The sequence below is a fragment of the Colletotrichum costaricense genome (assembly GCF_030867565.1).
Source record: "Colletotrichum costaricense strain IMI 309622 chromosome Unknown Scaffold_1.1, whole genome shotgun sequence".
NCBI lineage: Eukaryota > Fungi > Ascomycota > Sordariomycetes > Glomerellales > Glomerellaceae > Colletotrichum > Colletotrichum costaricense.
The window spans coordinates 2552742-2570168 of record NW_026848230.1 but is presented as its reverse complement, the minus strand read 5'-3'; the positions used below and the strand labels follow the sequence as shown (position 1 = coordinate 2570168).

General features: G+C 53.5%; 6 protein-coding genes across 6 annotated transcripts; 4 read left to right on the top strand and 2 right to left on the bottom strand.

Moving 5' to 3' along the window:
• Positions 1-492: 492 nt before the first annotated feature.
• On the top strand, positions 493-4080 carry CCOS01_00906 (uncharacterized protein; the record flags this gene model as incomplete). Its single annotated transcript, XM_060449102.1, has 1 exon — positions 493-4080. One exon carries the CDS (start codon positions 493-495, stop codon positions 4078-4080), a length of 3588 nt encoding a protein of 1195 aa, XP_060320540.1.
• A 718-nt stretch (positions 4081-4798) lies between these two features.
• On the bottom strand, positions 4799-5952 carry CCOS01_00905 (RNA recognition domain-containing protein; the record flags this gene model as incomplete). Its single annotated transcript, XM_060449101.1, has 2 exons — positions 4799-5864; positions 5933-5952. The coding sequence occupies 2 exons, from the start codon at positions 5950-5952 to the stop codon at positions 4799-4801; spliced, it is 1086 nt and encodes a 361-aa protein (XP_060320539.1).
• A 417-nt stretch (positions 5953-6369) lies between these two features.
• Positions 6370-6777, top strand: CCOS01_00904 (TOM7 family protein; the record flags this gene model as incomplete). The annotated part of the gene is made up of 5 exons (XM_060449100.1): positions 6370-6396; positions 6463-6509; positions 6566-6594; positions 6660-6696; positions 6756-6777. The coding sequence occupies 5 exons, from the start codon at positions 6370-6372 to the stop codon at positions 6775-6777; spliced, it is 162 nt and encodes a 53-aa protein (XP_060320538.1).
• Positions 6778-7602: 825 nt separating this feature from the next.
• CCOS01_00903 (uncharacterized protein) lies at positions 7603-8639 on the top strand (the record flags this gene model as incomplete). Its single annotated transcript, XM_060449099.1, has 2 exons — positions 7603-7726; positions 7795-8639. 2 exons carry the CDS (start codon positions 7603-7605, stop codon positions 8637-8639), a joined length of 969 nt encoding a protein of 322 aa, XP_060320537.1.
• A 5070-nt stretch (positions 8640-13709) lies between these two features.
• Positions 13710-14039, top strand: CCOS01_00902 (uncharacterized protein; the record flags this gene model as incomplete). Its single annotated transcript, XM_060449098.1, has 1 exon — positions 13710-14039. The coding sequence occupies one exon, from the start codon at positions 13710-13712 to the stop codon at positions 14037-14039; it is 330 nt and encodes a 109-aa protein (XP_060320536.1).
• A 550-nt stretch (positions 14040-14589) lies between these two features.
• CCOS01_00901 (uncharacterized protein) lies at positions 14590-15076 on the bottom strand (the record flags this gene model as incomplete). Its single annotated transcript, XM_060449097.1, has 2 exons — positions 14590-14715; positions 14792-15076. 2 exons carry the CDS (start codon positions 15074-15076, stop codon positions 14590-14592), a joined length of 411 nt encoding a protein of 136 aa, XP_060320535.1.
• Between the last annotated feature and the right edge of the window lie 2351 nt (positions 15077-17427).

Here is a 17427-nt window from a genome sequence, read left to right as displayed (position 1 = left end):
ACCGGTACCCTAAGGTAAGAAGGCAAGAAGGGAGTTAAGGTAGACAGGGAACCAGGGTTTTGCTCACAGGCATGCGATCTGCGCATGCACGGACCAAGATTCCTTTGGACCCTGGTCGCAATTGATTAAACTGTGGCGCGTCCCGTCCGCGTTCCGTTCTACCTAATAGAAAAAAATTGACCAGCAGCTTTCTAGCCCACTTCAAACTCCCCGTCAACGTCCAAGGCTACAAATCGTCACCTTTTTTCCTCAATGCTTCGTGCAAACACCCTGCGCCTTCAAAGGCTGGGAAACTCCTACGTTTGTGCGTCCTGCCGGCCCTGCCTTTCAGCACCATGTCGGACGCGACCCTCTTTCTTCCAGACCACTCCCCTGGTTGGCGACCGAGGCTATAGGGTGAGTAGCTCGAACAAGAAATCGACAGCAACGCCAGGCCCAAAAGACGATGCAGAACACAGCAACGATGCAATACCCGATGCCGAAGTCAATGTTATGAAAGATGCCCAGGTCAAGGCTAAGAGCGGCTTGGAACCTAGGAGCAAAGAGAAACTTAAGGGCAATACGGAACCTCGGAGCGATGGGAAACCTCGGAGCGACACGAAGCCCAGGGGCGGACGGACGGCAAAGTCAATGAAGCCGACACCCAAGAAAACTTCCTCTAAAGCTCAATCGAAGGCTGGGACACCTTCAAGCAGGAAGACGTCAGCCAAACAAGGAAAGCCCACCGATAGCGAGAAGCCGGTCGACTCCCAACCAGCACCCGAGGTTATAAAGCAGGTTTTTGAGTCTCTGAAGAAGCTCGAGCACAGCTACGCCTCCATCAACAGTAGGCTGTCGAATATCAAAGAAGGCACCACGGAAGCGACTGCCGAAGGAGCCAAAGCAGGTTCTGGGAAGAAGGGAGAATTGGACGCATTCGTGGCGAAACAGAGCGATAAGTTGGGTGGGAAGCTCAAGATGATTTCTGGCACTCTGGACGTTCTGAAGAGCGTCTTGCGCTCGCAGTCAATACCCCTCGACCACCTCGCAAAGAGGCCAAGTGCCACGAAATCGTCGGGCACCACATCAGGTGACGCTGCTAGGCCCAAAGGCCAATCTCGGCAAGCTCAATCTCAGTCCGTACCGCGTGGAAAGGCCAGGAAGGATGAGATGCGGGTAAAGGTGCGAAAGGTTCTGCTTGGTGAGGAACGAAAGCCGATACCTCAAGATCCAGTGAAAGCCTCGTGGACGTCACTTGAGAATCGCCTCACTGGCGTTGACAAGGCTCCACTAGTTTTGGCGGCAGCGGCCGCTGGTACATCAGCTCTTGGCGCAGCTCGTTCTGCCGCCGATACAGCGACCGACGCAACGGCTGCGAACGAGACAGCGAAGAACGACAGCGAAGCACCCCCAACTAAGCCCAAGAGGACCAAGAAATCCGAAAAGCCTCTTGTCAATGTGAAGAGAGTGCATGCGGAGAGTCTTCGCTTAGTGCCCGTCGAAATACCAGACACTCCCGAGGTGCCAAAACTCGCTTACGGCCTGGACAGAGTCTTGTTCAACCCTGGAGTATACCATATGCAGGATCCCCGCTCGCGAGTCTTCAACTTTGATCCTTACCTCGGCGATATTATGCCGATCAGCGAGTTCGACTTCAATGCGCTCCAGAAATATGTCACCTCTTCAAAGGATAACACCTTGATCTCGCTTGCGGCCAAGCTGGGTAGGAAGTACACCGGCTCAACATCAAGCATGACTCAAACGCTGTCCCATTTCCACTTCTTGCTTTCTGCGTGGCGGCCTATCAACCCTGACAACATGAGTCGCCAGTTCACGCCCGAGTATTCGAGTTTCACTGCCATCTCTCGTGCGCCAGCTGCCTCCTTCCTCCATTTCAATGAAGGTGTGTACGCAATAGATGCAGACAAGGAGTACGACTCTGCCAGTATTCTGAGTATGCTCGGAAAGTCAATGGAGAAGCAGTTGACGCTGCCGCGAGAAGAGTTCGAAAAGTATCGCCGTGCCAATTCCGATCAGATCACCGAGGAGGAGCGTAATGCTGCAGAAGCCTTCCATTACACCACCATGGGCGATTTCCTTATGCGTTCTCAACTGGATGCGTATGATCCAAGGTTACCAGGATCTGGAATGTTTGATCTGAAGACAAGAGCTGTAGTCTCAATCCGCATGGACGCTCAGCAATTCCACAAAGGACTTGGCTATGAGATCCGCCGCCGTTATGGCCAGTGGGAGTCTTTCGAGCGCGAATACTTCGACATGATCAGATCTGCATTCCTCAAGTATTCCTTGCAAGTGCGAATGGGCCGTATGGATGGAATCTTCGTTGCCTTCCATAACACACAACGCATCTTCGGTTTCCAGTACATTCCAATCAACGAGATGGACCAAGCCATTCACGGAACCTTTTACCGAAATCTCGGCGACCAAGAATTCAAGCTCAGCCTTCACCTCCTGAACAAGGTCCTCGATCGCGCGACAGAACGATTCCCTGGCCGATCCATCCGACTTCATGTGGAAACGCGACCTACTGACCCTCCTTTTATGTACGTTTTCGCAAAGCCTGTTACAAAGGAAGATATCGACAAGGTCCAAACGCGCAACCAAGCTGCTGTCAGAGAGTTCGAGGAGCAGATCCTTGGCATGGCCTCAGAGGAGTCATCGGAACCCGAGATGCAAGACTCGGAAGTCGAGCGATCAGTTGGCCAAGAAGAAGACGAGGAAGCTGTTAGCGTCGATGTGTCCAGTCCAGAGTCTAGTAGCCAAGTATGGCAGACGCAAGCATTCTGGGAAGAAATGCAGGAGAAGGTCAATGAGGCAGTGGAAGACGATGCCCTCGGCGTTGGCCATGTACGGGAGGCAATCCACGACGCACTGGAGCAAAGTGCATTGCTGAAGGCGAGAACACCTGAAGAAGCTCGCTGGTATGTCGACGGCCTTTTAGAGGCCCTTACGCGTAACCAAGCCAGCGAGGCACAAGATATTGATGGAAAGGATGACCAGACAGATGCGATGTCTGCGAGCGACATTGAAACCCCATCGGCCGATGTTGCTCAGGCTTTTGAATCGAGCACAGCGCAAGAAGCTGTGCCAGCCGCTAGCGAGGGAACTGAGTCGGTTCAAGAGACAGACAAAGGGTCATCACTACAGCGCAGCTCTCGAAATCTCGGTCTGAAGGAGTTGATTCTCCGCGTTGCTTCAAATGTCGACGAGAATCTCGACGTAGAGGAAACCACCGACATTCCTGAAGACGACGCTACTTCCGACGTCTCCAAACTCCGAACGTTCGAGCGTATTCTCTCTAAGCTGGTTGCCGAGTCGAAGCAGTCGGAAATCAAGACGAACCCTCAGGCTTCAGACATGGAGGAAGCAACGACTGAAATGTTTGAGGATCCCAACCCCAGTATCAGCCAGACGGCAGCCTCAACCGAGTCTCCCAAGGATTCTGAGGGCAAAGAAGCCCAAGTAGACGAGACCCCTGAGCTTGATATCGTTGATAACGAGCTTCTTGGAATGGTCTTGACTGTGCGGAACCGGGTAAATGGAGAATACGCCCCGCGGCCCGATCCCAAGGCTGGCGTTTCGGGGTGGACCGTGGAGTATTCCATTGAAGAACTTCCTGCGGGTCGTGCCGAGCATCTGTATAAAGCACTTCAGGTGCGACGCAAGAAGGCACTTTCAAACGACAAGGATGCGAAAGGGCCTGACCCGTGGTACCAGATGTTTTCTGGCAAGCTGGAGCAGATGAGCAAGAGGGGCAGGAAATTCCGTGCGAAAATGGAAGAGACGGCCAAGGAGAAGCCCGTCCATGTTTTCGGCATGGATGATCCCGTTACTTATGATGAGGCTTTCGGGCACAGGGCACAGTGGAAGACGGTATCTTGGGATGAAACGACAGACGAGCTGCGAGAGGACGATTTGGATGAGGAGACCTTGAAGGAAGATATCTTCCAGGAGAACAAGTTGAATGAAGCCGAGCTGAAGGAGAGCCGGCCGGAGGAGGACGAATCGAAGAAGAATGAGCCGCAAGAGAGCGAGCTAAAAAAGGAAGAGCTGCAAGAGGACAAGCCGCGAGACTCATAAAAGGGGATATCGTGGACTAGGAGTTGTATGATAACTGTGTACCTACCATTTGTAATTTATGTACGAAAAGGGCGAGAGCGGATCTGGGATGATATAGCCATTCTTCTCAGCATTTTCCAAAAAGAAAAGTGGAACGTCTACATTTTCGTATGTCTGGCTGCCGATACAGTGCTACATGTTTTGCCTTGGATGTGCGGGCGTCTTAGCTTGGGTTGCGACGCATCAAAGAAGCCCGTCAATATTGACATGGACGAGACATTACAAAGGCACACAGAGGGTTCGTCTATGCGTCCTCTAGAGTCCACGGAGCTCCAGTCAAAGTTGAGAATATTGTAAACGTCGTTTCTTCATTAAGCTACGAGTAACGATCATCATAATCTTCACCGTGGCCGCGGGTTCTTGGGTCATGATGTCTGTGAGGCATCTGCCTGCGATCCTGCCTGGGTCTAAAGCAGCTGCCATACCACTAAAGTGACGATCTGGATAATGTTAGCAATGGCTACTCCCCGTCTGATCAAAGTGACGACAGACCATTGCAATCTGATCCAACCTGCTCTGGACGAGCTTCTCGCTAGCCCCTATCCTAAACGCCCGGCTATTATTTCGAAACCGATGAAGCCTCGGAAATCAGCGGCACCAAAGCAGCGCTTTTTTCTCTTTTTTGTAGTCTTACAATACCGCCAACGAAGTGCGATCTCCTTTTTGAATTCATGTCTCTTCATCGGCGGGGGAATCCAGGGGGGTTGAAGCCCGGAGGAGGCATGAAGCCCGGCGGCGCGGGCGGTGTCCCAGAAGCTCCCGGAGGAGGCATGGGGAAGTTGGGAGGGGGCGCAGCGAAGCCTTGCGGTGCGGGAGGTCCGCTTGGCGGGCGGAAACCCGGGGCACCCGGGTGGAAGTCGGCCGGGTTCGTGTAGCCGCCTTGCGACTGTGGCGGCCGCGCCGGCAGACCAGACGGCGCGGGAGGCAGTACGGCGCCACGGCCCATGCCCGGCCCGCCCATACCTTGCGGTGGTGGTACGGCATTGTATTGCGCTGGTCCCCGCGGCGGAGGCGCGAATCCGGCTGGTGCTCCTGGATTTGGGACCTGGACCGGCAGGCCGTTTGAGGGGTCGAATCCGGCAGGGGCAGTCGGCGCAGCGGCCGGAGGCGGGCCGTTGAGGAAAGCGGGTGGTACGGCCTGGATCTCTGGGACGATATTCCTCTTCTTAGCCTGCGCGGCGAGCTCACGCTCCGCAGCGTCACCGTGGCGCTCGCCCTTGCCGTCCTTCTTGAACGCATACTGGACCGAGACCTCCTTGCTGAGGATGTACTGCATGTGCAAGTTGGCAATCGCCGCGTCGGCGCTCTCAAAGTCGGCGTAGGAGATGAATCCGAAGCCCTTTGAGTTGCCGCTGTCCTCTCGCGCGACCTTGGGCAAGTTGACGAGCGGGCCGAAACGCGAAAAGGTGTCGTAGAGGATCTTCTCGTCCACCATGCTGTCCAGGTTGCCCACGAAGAGCTCCGCGCCGACCTCTGCCTGCTTCTGCTTGTCCGCGCTGGCCTTGTTGACGCGCAGGGACTTGCCGTAGAGCTTGATGCCGTTCATGACGTTGGCGGCGTACTCTGCGTCGCCCGGCGTCCTAAACTCGACGAAGCCGAAGCCCTGGTGGTTCTGGGTGACGCGGTCGCGGGGCATGTGGATGTTGTGGATGGGGCCCATCTGGAGCATGACTTCGTACACCATCGCCGGGGTCGCGCGCTCGTCAATGTTTCCGATGTAGATGGTCGCATCTTTGTCTTGTTCCCTGTGTCGCGCGTCGTGGGTTAGTTGCAATGTCCTTGAATGCTTACTTGGGGCTAGATTGAAGCTTACCAATGCCTGTTTTGTGCCATTTTGATTTCCTAGCACTCTCAGTGCCCTCTTCACGATCTATAGACGATACTCTTAAGACAGATTGGATCGTCACAATACGTGAGGCGAAAAGTCGTTGGTCACCTTGTACCGTAAAGACCTGGAAATTTTGGCCTCGAGGTTCAGTCGCGGTTGAGCTATGTCGGTACGTACCTTATCGTGCAGCGCAAAGGTCGATAAGCCTCCCAGCGCGGTTGTTCCGGCGGCTCCACTCGATGCGTTTTTCCGGCAGACGAAGAAAAGTTCAGGAACAGCTTCCAGCGCATCCACCACCAGCTCCCTGACGCAGCGACGACGATACATCCACGAACACCCAGCGACGACGAACACCGCCATCACGCGAACCCGCCTTGATTCAAACTATCAAATACCGTCAACGTCACATTCCATCTGTCAAGATGTTCGCCCTCTCCGAAGAGTCCAAGGTGCGACAGCGCAACGATAGCAAGATCACGTCGCATGGAGTTGGATCTAATCATTGCATACTACAGGAGCGCATTGGCAAGATCATTGAGATCTCCCGTATTGCCATCCACTAGTATGTAGTCTCCTGTATTTGACGAGAAACGAACCCAGTTACTGACCTATTCGCAGCGGATACCTCCCTCTCGTTCTCTACCTCGGTACGAATGATTGATGCTTCGATTCGAACTACGCCTCCAACAGCGAAACTGACTATTCTTTGCAGGCTACACCCGCAGCGAGCCCCGTCCCGCTTTCATCCGGTAGGCAATACTCCAAGACGCGCGAATATCAGGGAACATCATAACTAATCCTTCCCCAGTCTTATTTCTCCCCTCTCTTAGACGACGCGTGTCTCAACATCGACTTTTTGTACAATATTAGGCTGGCGATATTTTGGATGCTAGCCAAAATTTGGGGGATGACACACCGGATCACTGACAATGGTGATGAGGAAATGCAGGCCGCGGCTCCGGCGCATTGTACAACTACATATGTAATCAAATGAAATCTCTCTAACGATATACTCTTCTTTGTTGTACGCCACTGCGAATGGTCTGGCAGCGCGGACACCAATGTTGGGGGGAACGAGGTGCAGTCAGCGGGCTGTCAATGAACATTCGGGTAACTGGCGCATTTTTGCTTAATCATACGCATCGCATTTAATGCAGCTTCTAGTAAACCAAGAAAATATTCCCCTGACGCAAATGGCTAGTGCCTGTGAGTAGAGAAGACAGATTACGTAGCTGAGGGCTCAGGCGGACGTCGACGAGCTTTGCAACTGCGCTTCAGAACTGTTGCGGTCTTTCCATGATCTTGAAGACTAACAGAATGAACACATTAAAACAATTTCATTTATGGGCATTGGGAGCTGTCAATATCCTGCCTACCTTACGTCTGGTCACAGCCTGCGAAAGGAGGTTAAGTGTGGCTGAAGCTCTGAAAAAGTGACAGCGGAGCCGCAATTTAATGAGCTAACATGACGTATGAATAATCATTCAGGCGCATTTTTCATGGTAAGCTGCAGTCAAGCCACACCAACAATTCACCAAGCTACTTTTACACAGCTTCCGACATTTGAGCTTGGCCGAGGTCTCTGCAACCGGATGCGTGAGATCGCAGTCACGTTTTCTACATAGAGCAATGTGACAGAGGCCCCTCTTACTTCTATGTCAGAAAGCAAAAATGCGGGCATCTCACCCGCTCTGGTCGAGTCCGTCGCCGGTCTCTCGGCCGGCTCGGTTGCGACTTTGGTAGTTCATCCGCTTGATATCGTGAAGACGCGGATGCAAAGTGAGTGAAGCAATGCATTGTCTATATCTGAAAATCACCCAGAAGCAGTCGCTGACAAGGAAACTTAGTTCACCGGAGCGCGGCCAATCCGTCAGTGTCGCTGACAACCATGTCTCTCATCCGCACGCTCACACAGAACCCGCATCCCATCGCCTCCCTCTACCGCGGCTTGACGCCGAACCTCATCGGCAACGCCTCAAGCTGGTCAGCCTTCTTCTTCTTCAAGTCGCGCGTCGAGCGGGCCATCGCGCTCTGGAGAGCCGGCTACATGCCGCTGACGAGCGGCTCCGGTGCCAACGCCCGCAACCTGACCAAGGAGTACCTCACCACCCAGGACTTCTTCGTGTCGTCCGCGCTCGCCGGAGCGCTGACACAGGTCCTGACGAACCCGGTCTGGGTTCTCAAGACGCGCATGCTCTCGTCCGACCGCACCGCTGCGGGCGCCTACGCCAACATGTGGACCGGCGCGCGGCTGCTGTATCGCTCCGAGGGCCTGCGGGGCTTCTATCGTGGCCTCGGCGTCAGTCTGATCGGGGTTTCTCACGGCGCAGTACAGTTTGCCGTGTATGAGCCCGCCAAAAAGATGTACTTCGCCGGAAGGCAGCGGAAGGGCGATAATGGAGGGCGGGTGAGCAACGAGGCGACAGTGGTCATCTCAAGTGTCTCGAAGCTGGTCGCTGGGGCTGTGACGTATCCCTACCAGGTACTCCGGAGTCGACTACAGAACTACGACGCCGATGAGAGGTTCGGACGGGGTATCCGGGGTGTTGTGAAGAGGATTTGGCAGGAAGAAGGCGTCAGGGGTTTCTACAGAGGCCTTATGCCGGGAGTTGTGAGGGTGATGCCGGCTACATGGGTCACTTTCCTTGTGTACGAGAACGTCAAATACTACTTACCACAATGGGCGGAGTAGGCTTGTAATGATAGTGTCGGAATAATGGATACCATTCCAGAACGAATATATTGCTATTGACGAGAGTGAAGATTCGATGGCCAAGGCTAAGATCGTGCGTGCAATGTCAGGGATACCATCTGGTCTGCATAGTTTTAGAGTCTACAAAATAAGAAAGATGATCATGAAACGGCAGCTTCTGTGTCTCTCGCAGCCTTGGACGTGGCCAACGCCTGTGTCCTCAAGTTTGCTATTTCATCCCACATTCGCCCATACTTGTAAGTACGGAGGCTATTCGTTGCCAGCGGCAATAAGAAACGCTGAGGTCAACTGACATGTCAGGATAGCCCCAGACTTGCTTCCCTAAGAGTGTGTATAAGTTGCTCTGGCTTATGCAGCACACTCGAGCAAGCTTCGTTCCGTTGACGTTACCTGACTGCTCAACTCTGGGGATTTGCATTTTTCTACGTCTGCTTTCTAAACTAGGCCACGATTGTGAATCGACTGAGCATGTAAGTCGCAAGAAGAGTGAAACTCTTTGCGCAGACCTGGATTGCTCTTCATCACTCCTCACCGTCAGTGGTGCCTCAAATGCTTAATGGCCAGTCAAATTCTGTTGCATCTTCGTTTCACGTTCCGTTTCGTTTCATTAAATCTCATCCGTCATATCTCTTGGTATTCGACCGCTCCTGCTTCATTGAATCGTCAAACAGAGCTGTACCATCAAATAACTCAAGTAATGAAGACAAGAGGATATAGACGAAACAACAGGCGTACGTTCTGCTCTCACAGGTCTCAATCTTGTGCTTAGATGCACTACGTTATTCTGGTTTGCTTGATGCTCATCACACCAGCCGCACTTATATCAGCTATGCAAGACGGCTCAACAGATGGCTAAATTTGCGATGATCTTAAATCACTGTAGCTACATGTTCTTTGATACACCATTAGAATCAGAAGAAAGTCACGCTTAAGTCAAGAAGTCAGCACAACTGATCTGTCAATGGTGAATGCTGATGGAATATCAAAGTTGAAACGTGGACCGAAGTCACTGGAATAGGGGCTGCAAGACGGTCATCGACCTCCCTACTCCATGAGTGATCCACTTTATGAGTAGTCTATTTCAAAGGCTTCCAAGCATAAGCTCAAGGTCAAGGTCAAGGCTCTGTCTGAGTGTTCTTGCATGCCAGAACCAAAGCCTCGGCGAATGAACAAGCCTAGAGGAATGTGCCATCGCTTCGAGGTTGGGTCAACGAGCAACGTTGAAGAACACCAAGCCACTGCTAACAAGAAGACACCGATCCACGATTCAAAGTCTCACACGTGGCTTTCCATACGCCGCTGCTATCGCTCTGTGTGACAGAATGTTGTGCTTTTCGAATGTGCAGAAGGCCGGTGAGGGGTTTCGACACCAGGACAGCCTGTCTGATCTCCCCCAAAGCAATAAGACCACGGGCACAAGCATACAGAACATGGCGAATCTTTCCTTGGGAATGACACTTGTCCGATCTGATCATGTCGTAATCCAAAATACCAGATCGCAGAAGCCATCACTGCCCAGCCTTCTCTCTGAACCGAAATCTACGCCTCCTATCCCATTTGTCTCTCAAGGCTCGGCACACAAAACAGTAAAACCACATATCCCACGCCTCCCAGCGGGCGCGGCATTCGACGTCCGAGACAGACAACTCACTAAGACAACACAAGGCTTGCTATACCCCCCCTACTCAAGTACCTCCTTGCCTCGGAATCAGCGCCCCTTTCTTTACGAGACACTCGTAGCGGTGTTCCAGCTCTGTTTTTGCTACTTTTCCCGCGTAGCATGTAGGTCCTGATGAACAAATACCGAACACACCACCACCACCATCTCACCCTGATATGGAATGTTCCGTCTATCCTCCCGGCCCCCCGTTACCCCCTCAAGCCACCCAGAAGTCACGAGGGGACGTTTCTCAGTTCTCAGATGTAGGTACGGGTACGTAAAGAAAGAGAAGAAGCAAAGAAAGGCAGGAGCGTAGATGAGCGGACGAGAAGAGCCGTGAGACTTTTTGACATGTCACGTCCGGATCCCAGCGGAAAGGGAAGCCGGCAGATCCCACACAGGTCATCCATCCATCCATCCCGCCCAGCCAGCCAGCGATGGTCCAGCCAGCACACCACTTCCAGTAAATCACCTCACTGACGCGCGCCTCGATCGCCAAAAGGGACCTGATCCCACAAGTGGTGAGATGGGGAGTAGAGGGGAGGCGATACGGATGTCCAATCGTCGGCGAGGGGAGGGGTCCTTCACTCCTCGCCCCCTGAGGCTTCTCTCCTGCAGGCCTCTCTTCTTGTAGAGCGGGAACTGTGGAGAGGGGACAAGATGGACCCCTTTATGAAGTCCTTGCCGGCTTTAGCCCAACCTTACACGTACATCTCTGCGTGGTCTTTTCCCACATTTCCTCTGTCCCCTCCTATCAGAATAGCACCCGAGGGATCGTGGTATGACAAGAACACGAGAACACAAGAAACTCTGAAAAAGAGGAGAAAAAAAGGAAAATAGAACTGTAGTCGGGACGGGAAAAGGGTCCAAAGTGCAGGATCTCATGGTGAACAACTGTCAATCTCACTCGCACGCGCACATACACACACGCACTTATGAATACCGACGCCTGCATCCACATTCACACACTCTCACACATGTAATGTACTACCGCTCCTTTTTCCAGGAACAAGTCTCGAAGGAAATGGAGGGGCTAGGGAGACGGGAGCAGCGTGGAAAGAAAGGAGAGGTGCCGGCACGTTCTCCCATCTCCCGCCACGGAGATCAGATAGCCGATGCTCTTCACTGCATCGTCAACTAGGGAAATACCTTATCTGGGATATATCACAACCTTAAGCGTGGAACTCCCCTCTTAAGAGGCGGGTAGACAACGTAACGGTTACACAAAGAAGCAGCCATCAACCTACCCATCCACCACAGATTATCCACTCAGAGCCTCCCAAAACACGTTCAGGCTCAGGGCCTCACCCCCCAGATGCCTAAATGGCTTTTCTCTTGTGAAGAGAGTAATCACGATTGTACCTATCGGACAGTCCCGAATCTGCGACTTAGCCATCATTCTTCCTCCGTGCCGTCCCTCCCATCTCCGATCCCAGACATAGGGAAGAAACAGGCCACATCTCGGTTTCTCATGCCACTGCGGTTCACACTCGACTGAGCCCCCTTTGCCCACACAATCTCTCCCCTCCCCGTCTTCCTCCGACCACCATGTCTCTGGAATCGTGTCTCTCTTTTCTTACGTCTCACAGCCTTTTCTCACTTGCCACTTCCACACCCACCCCTAGCTACGTAGCGTACCCAGGTAATCTCGTCTCGCTCGCAGCCTACCTACCTGACTTTTACGGTCTTACAACTCCCTCACGCTGTTCCACCGCTTCTTCTTCAAGACATAAGAACACTCACCAAAGAAGAAGAAACCAGGGTGAACGGAACGCAGCCCACACACGGACACACACTACAACTGAGTGATACATCCCAAGAGACAGGCCTCACTCACTCTCCATCTGAATCAGAGTGGCACCGTTGTTACAGGTCACAAAAGGACACACCAGAAAAACCCGCACGTTGGGTTTTTGGGGTTATCCCAACGGCCGCGGATCCGAAGTCCCGCGCTCCGCGAGGTCGTGTGGGCTGGGCTGGAGCTTTCAAGCAGGACGATATATGACACCGCGAGGAAGAGGTGGGGGGTGAGAAACAAGAACAAGATTACAATGATTGATGACTACGGTCATGATGATGATGATTCTGAAGAAATGGAGAAAGTGCAGATAGGACTTCGACCGTCGACTACCCAAATATCCGTAAACTGCACGACATCTCTCGCCCCCTTCATCCCCATCATGCTCCTCTCGTTACTGACCTACTCCTTGCCCATGACTCCATCTCTACAGGACCTGCCAACGTGTCAAACCTGCGTCTCTCCCCTTCCCCCCATTGTGCTCCTCCAACCAGAGCCACAGGAATGGAAGTGCTGGGCAACGGCATCGCAGCTACCTAAACCGCCCCTCAAGCCCACCTGTTGCCCACGTATACCGTCCGAAGTCTCCAGTACCGGGCCCTTGAAGCCCAGAGTCCAGCCCGTGAAGTCGAGGAAGCGGTCCAGAGTAGGTTCAGCCAGCCATTCACGGTTTCAACGGCTGCGCTCACCTCTTTCTCAACATGTCTCCCTTGCTCAAGGGGAGGCAAATAATCCCAAAGAACGAATCACAAGGCCACATTTAGAACCCCAGAAGTGTGTCCTGGGGCTCTAGCGTGGCAAAAAAATACATCCAAGGTAGTATCCGCAAGGGGGTTTGGTGGGCAATGACGACAGGCGATAGGCTGGAGAGAGAGGGCACAGAGGGAATAAAGGGCTCAGGGGAGAGAGGCACAGAGGGGAGAGGCACCAACGAGGGGGGATGAGCAGAGCTTTTCTCCTCGCAGCAGCTCCACGCTGTGGTTGACTACTAGACGTTGAGACTTTGAGATGAAAATGGAGCGCTGCGTGGTTTGCGTGGTGTCAGTTGCGGCCCCGAACAAGCATCACCCCTACTCCGTCGCTCAGCTCTGTTTCCCGTGTGTGCACGGCGTGTACGGCGTGCCGTTGACCCCCATCTTTTTTGTTCGCTCGCCCGCGCCTCCTCCTCCTCCTCCTCCGACTTACACTGGAGACGGCGACTACGGAGAAAAAAACGCACGCGCTTGCCGTTCGTCTCGGTCATGATCGTTTGCCCCTCCTGTCCCGTTTTTGCGGGAACCGATATAGTCCACTCAAGCATGGTATCCCCTCCCATCGCGCGCCTCGAACACAGTAACTTTGTGCGCGACATTTTGAACCCGACCCAACCGTAAGGGTCATATTGGGCGGTGGGAACAACAAGAGAGCGGAATAGAAAGCGACAGAGACAGACAACTCAGAGAGCAAAAGGGCGTGAGTCATCTGATACAGACTTGTTCCAGTGCCGGAGCCAATTGTCATCCAACGCTCGCAAGCTCCCGGATCCCCGCAAACCGCACTAAGATGCGCAAGACATAAGAGAGGCCAGAGACAAAAGTTGAGCTCGTCCGAAATGACGAAAGGAAAAGACATGTGGTTTCCGCGTCACTATCAGAGTTTGCCACGAGGGCTCGGACGATGGCACGACGGGTATCGACAGGTAGAACCAGAACCCAGAATCTCAAGGGACGACATCGAACAAAGGACGCTCAGCGGCTTTGCTCGGACGTCGTCGTTGTCGTCCGTCTCAAGTAATACCCCCTACCTGCACCTAAACCTAGCTCTCGTCTGTATCCCTTCCCTTCCCTTCCCTTCCCGGGTATCTCCCCCTCCACGCGTGCGTGAGTGCAACGACAACGTTGGAGAATCTGGACCCGAGCACCGAGCAACGTCGCATATCTAGTGTAGCAAGCGCCCTCTGGCCCCCCTTCCCAAAGATCATCAGGAGTTTACGCTTTAGTTCAAGTCGTCCCGTTAGATCTCCTCGTGTAACACGGTTACACCACGAGGGGACCACTTGAAGACTGAATGAGGATAAAACAACAACCCAAAACATTGGCGACAATGGGCCCATCCTCGGTTCTGTCAAAGTTACGCACAGAAGCTGAGCGTCTTGAGTCTCTCTCTTGACCCCTCCCTTCCCCTTTCAAGACTCGAGGGGCGCCCCGAGAGGGTCACATTGAACCGAAAGTCAACTAGAACAGGAACAGGGGCAAAAGGCGAAAAGAACATCTTGATAGGGCGGGGCGGCCATTCGCAATGACATCGTCAAAGAGGATAGCGCGAAAAGAGGATTGAAGAGCCAGGTAAGGATAAAGAGGGAATTAACAAGAAAAAAAAAGTGAACAATGTGATAGAAGTTTCCTCGCTTGGACCTCTGTTGAATTGCTTTCTGCTTTCTGCAGCGCCGCGAGCGCAGCAAAAGGGGTCGCATTGTCAGTCCTCACCTGCATCTACACTGCCCTAGGATCGCGATCTCCTTCTGACCTCTCTGATGACGGAGGGTCGCACAGTGGGGTTCCATAGCCGTGGGTTTTGAGCAGAAAAGAATGTTGGGTGACGGGGTTCCCAGTCTGAACCTGGATAAGAGGAAAGGATTGAAGGTTGTTGGCCCCTCTTCCTCCGGGATGGAAAAGGAAAAAAGAGACGACACACCTTAAGCGAGAACGAGTCAAGGTTCGCGTGGTTGGTGGTTGATGGGTGCTGGAGCCTGAAGGTGGTATCGGCGATGATGGTTCCCCGTCCGTTCCTCCCGGGTCGTGGAGTGGACGACGACGAACAGACGACGATGCCAGGAAGGGGGGCCATGGGAGGTCGAGATCCCGTGTCGGGCGTCGCACTGATGTCGCCCATCGGACCCGTCCACGGCCGCCGGATGCGCCTTGAACTAGCGACCTCGTCCGCGAAACCGTAATCCCCCCCGCCGCCGCCCCTCTTCATCTCGTGCCTTTGACCTCTGATAGGGGTCTGGACCTATACGACCCCGTCGGTATCGAGTAAGATATGTGTACCAAGCAGCTCAGTGAATGATCGACCGCCATGTCGGTTGATCGTGCTTCAGTGACATGTCAGATTTCCCGATATTGTACGGAACCGCATTCCATGGGAATACACCGTACGCAGCATCCAAAGAACCACAAAGCTCCGTTGCGGAATCCCAGAGAGCTGAGTGGCTCGGCGCAGAGATGCTGGATTGGGAAGCTGGGCCGCGATCAAAATGGAAGAGCTTGCGAAATGTTGGTCAGGGCAGATCTCAGCCCTTCAGTCACATCTCACATTTCTCCTGCATCACACAGGGTGAAAATGTGAGGGAAGAAAGCAAAAAGGCTGTCATAATCGGAGAGAGCCCCACCTATGTGCCGCTGCCCACACAAAGCGCACACACACACACATCCCACAGACTCTTGACAAGAGACGAAAGAGAGCTTTCAGAGCCGAGATCTGGGCCACAGTCCACTTCCATCGCTAGACTGACCAGGATACTGGGAGCTTGGACTCGGGTTTGGCCCTGGCTTCTGTGACGCCGGGGGGGAGGGATCCCATGTCGCATAGCTCCCAGCTTGTCTGGTTTGGTTCCCTCAAACTCTTGAGGCCCTCCCCTCCCCCCCGGTCACCTCGAGCACCCGGCGATCCAGCTTGGTCTCGGTTAGGAAAAGTGCGTAGATCACACTCCCAGATGCCTGCCGGTGGGGTCGGGCGATGTGTGCGCGAAAAGGCGGCTTCGCATATCGCATCGTGATGCTTGGGATTGAAACATTCCCATCCAAGCCCAGTTTGCGCGACTGGATGAGGCTGGCCCACCCTAATACGTCCATGTCGTCGGCTGACCTGCGGCTTTGATACAAGGTTATCCCTTCGACATCGGTCAATCGACAGCGGCTAGTACTTCGGACGAGGCTTCCGGCTCCCATAAGTCTTTTCCCCCCCAAAACTACAGCGCACCACTCGTGGGCTGTCCACATAGAAAATTGAAATATCTCACATATCGACTGCTTTGTTAGTGGGTGTTCAGACACTAGATACTCAACTCCTGCTTGGACTCGTCAGGGATACCATCACTTACCATCATCTCTCACGCCCTCTCGAACGAAGGTCCCCTCAACATAATCACACACCGTATCACATCTCATTTGGCGGCCTCGCAAGAGGAGAAAGCGAGTCGAGTCTGTTGTTCCCCTGCCAGATTACTGATGCCACCGCTGATTCTGATTTTTGATGCTATACCGTCCCCACGAATCATCATGTCTGTGAGAAATATCCGTAGTGAATAAGCTCTCGGAGCAGCGACCATCGGCATTGACAGTCTCCAAGCCCAGAGATTTTGCGCAGCCACATTCCAGAGGTCTAGCGTCATATCGCCCATCGCGCGAGTCGATCAGATCTCGGTGATGTGCAGAGAGTTCTACCGCTCCCTAATTCCCATTGGCCGCGAATTGGAATCCTGCCACTCTGAAGCCTCAGCTCATAGATCGGCAGTGCCGCGATCTGGCGAGGCGGGCCTAGGAAGGGTGTGGGTTGCCACAGTCTTGGGATTCGTAGGCAGGTGACCGTTTGTGGCCAAAAAGAAGCGCCACGAAAATGGCCTCTCTGTCAGAGTCCAAGTCAGAGTCCAAGTCAGAGTCAGATAATACCTAAGCCGACCGGCTGCCCATATTCCCTCGTGCAAACCTTCATACGGCGAGGTGCTTGAGTCGAGACTCCCGTGATCTGTCCCAGCCCCTCCCTGTCCACTGGAACTGCTACCATCGATCTGTGGAGAGATCAGAAGAAGAAAAGTTGCCATCGTCTGCGAATGGCCGAGCGGCGGAGTCAAGCCTTCAGATGCCCCTTGCAGCCATGGGCTCAGGAATGTTCAAGTTTCGGTGCGTGCAGATGCACCGATTTCAGGTCTGCCCGTCGTCCCCCCAAGAGTCAAGACCCGTCTCAAGCCCCTGGACCCTGATCAGGGCTTGCTGGCATGCTGGTAAAGCTGGTAAAAGTGGCCCACAGTGCTCTTTGCCTCAATCAATCATTGCGTCTTCTCTCGCTAACAAGCCGCCCAGCTGTCATTCGAGTGATGTAAATCAGGGGACCTTGTTGACAATTGTGATCACAGCGCGGCGCCTTTGGAGCATACCGGTGCCTCAACGGCCGTGAGCGTACCACTCTAGAAGGCGGTGCCGGTATTACCATGTTTCAAAGAGGCTCGAAATAGAGCGGAACCACGAGATGGAAGGTTGACAAGTGACTTTGGTCATTATGATGAAGTTGTTTGAGCGTCTCGATCCGCCTAGCAGTCCATCTCGTTCAAT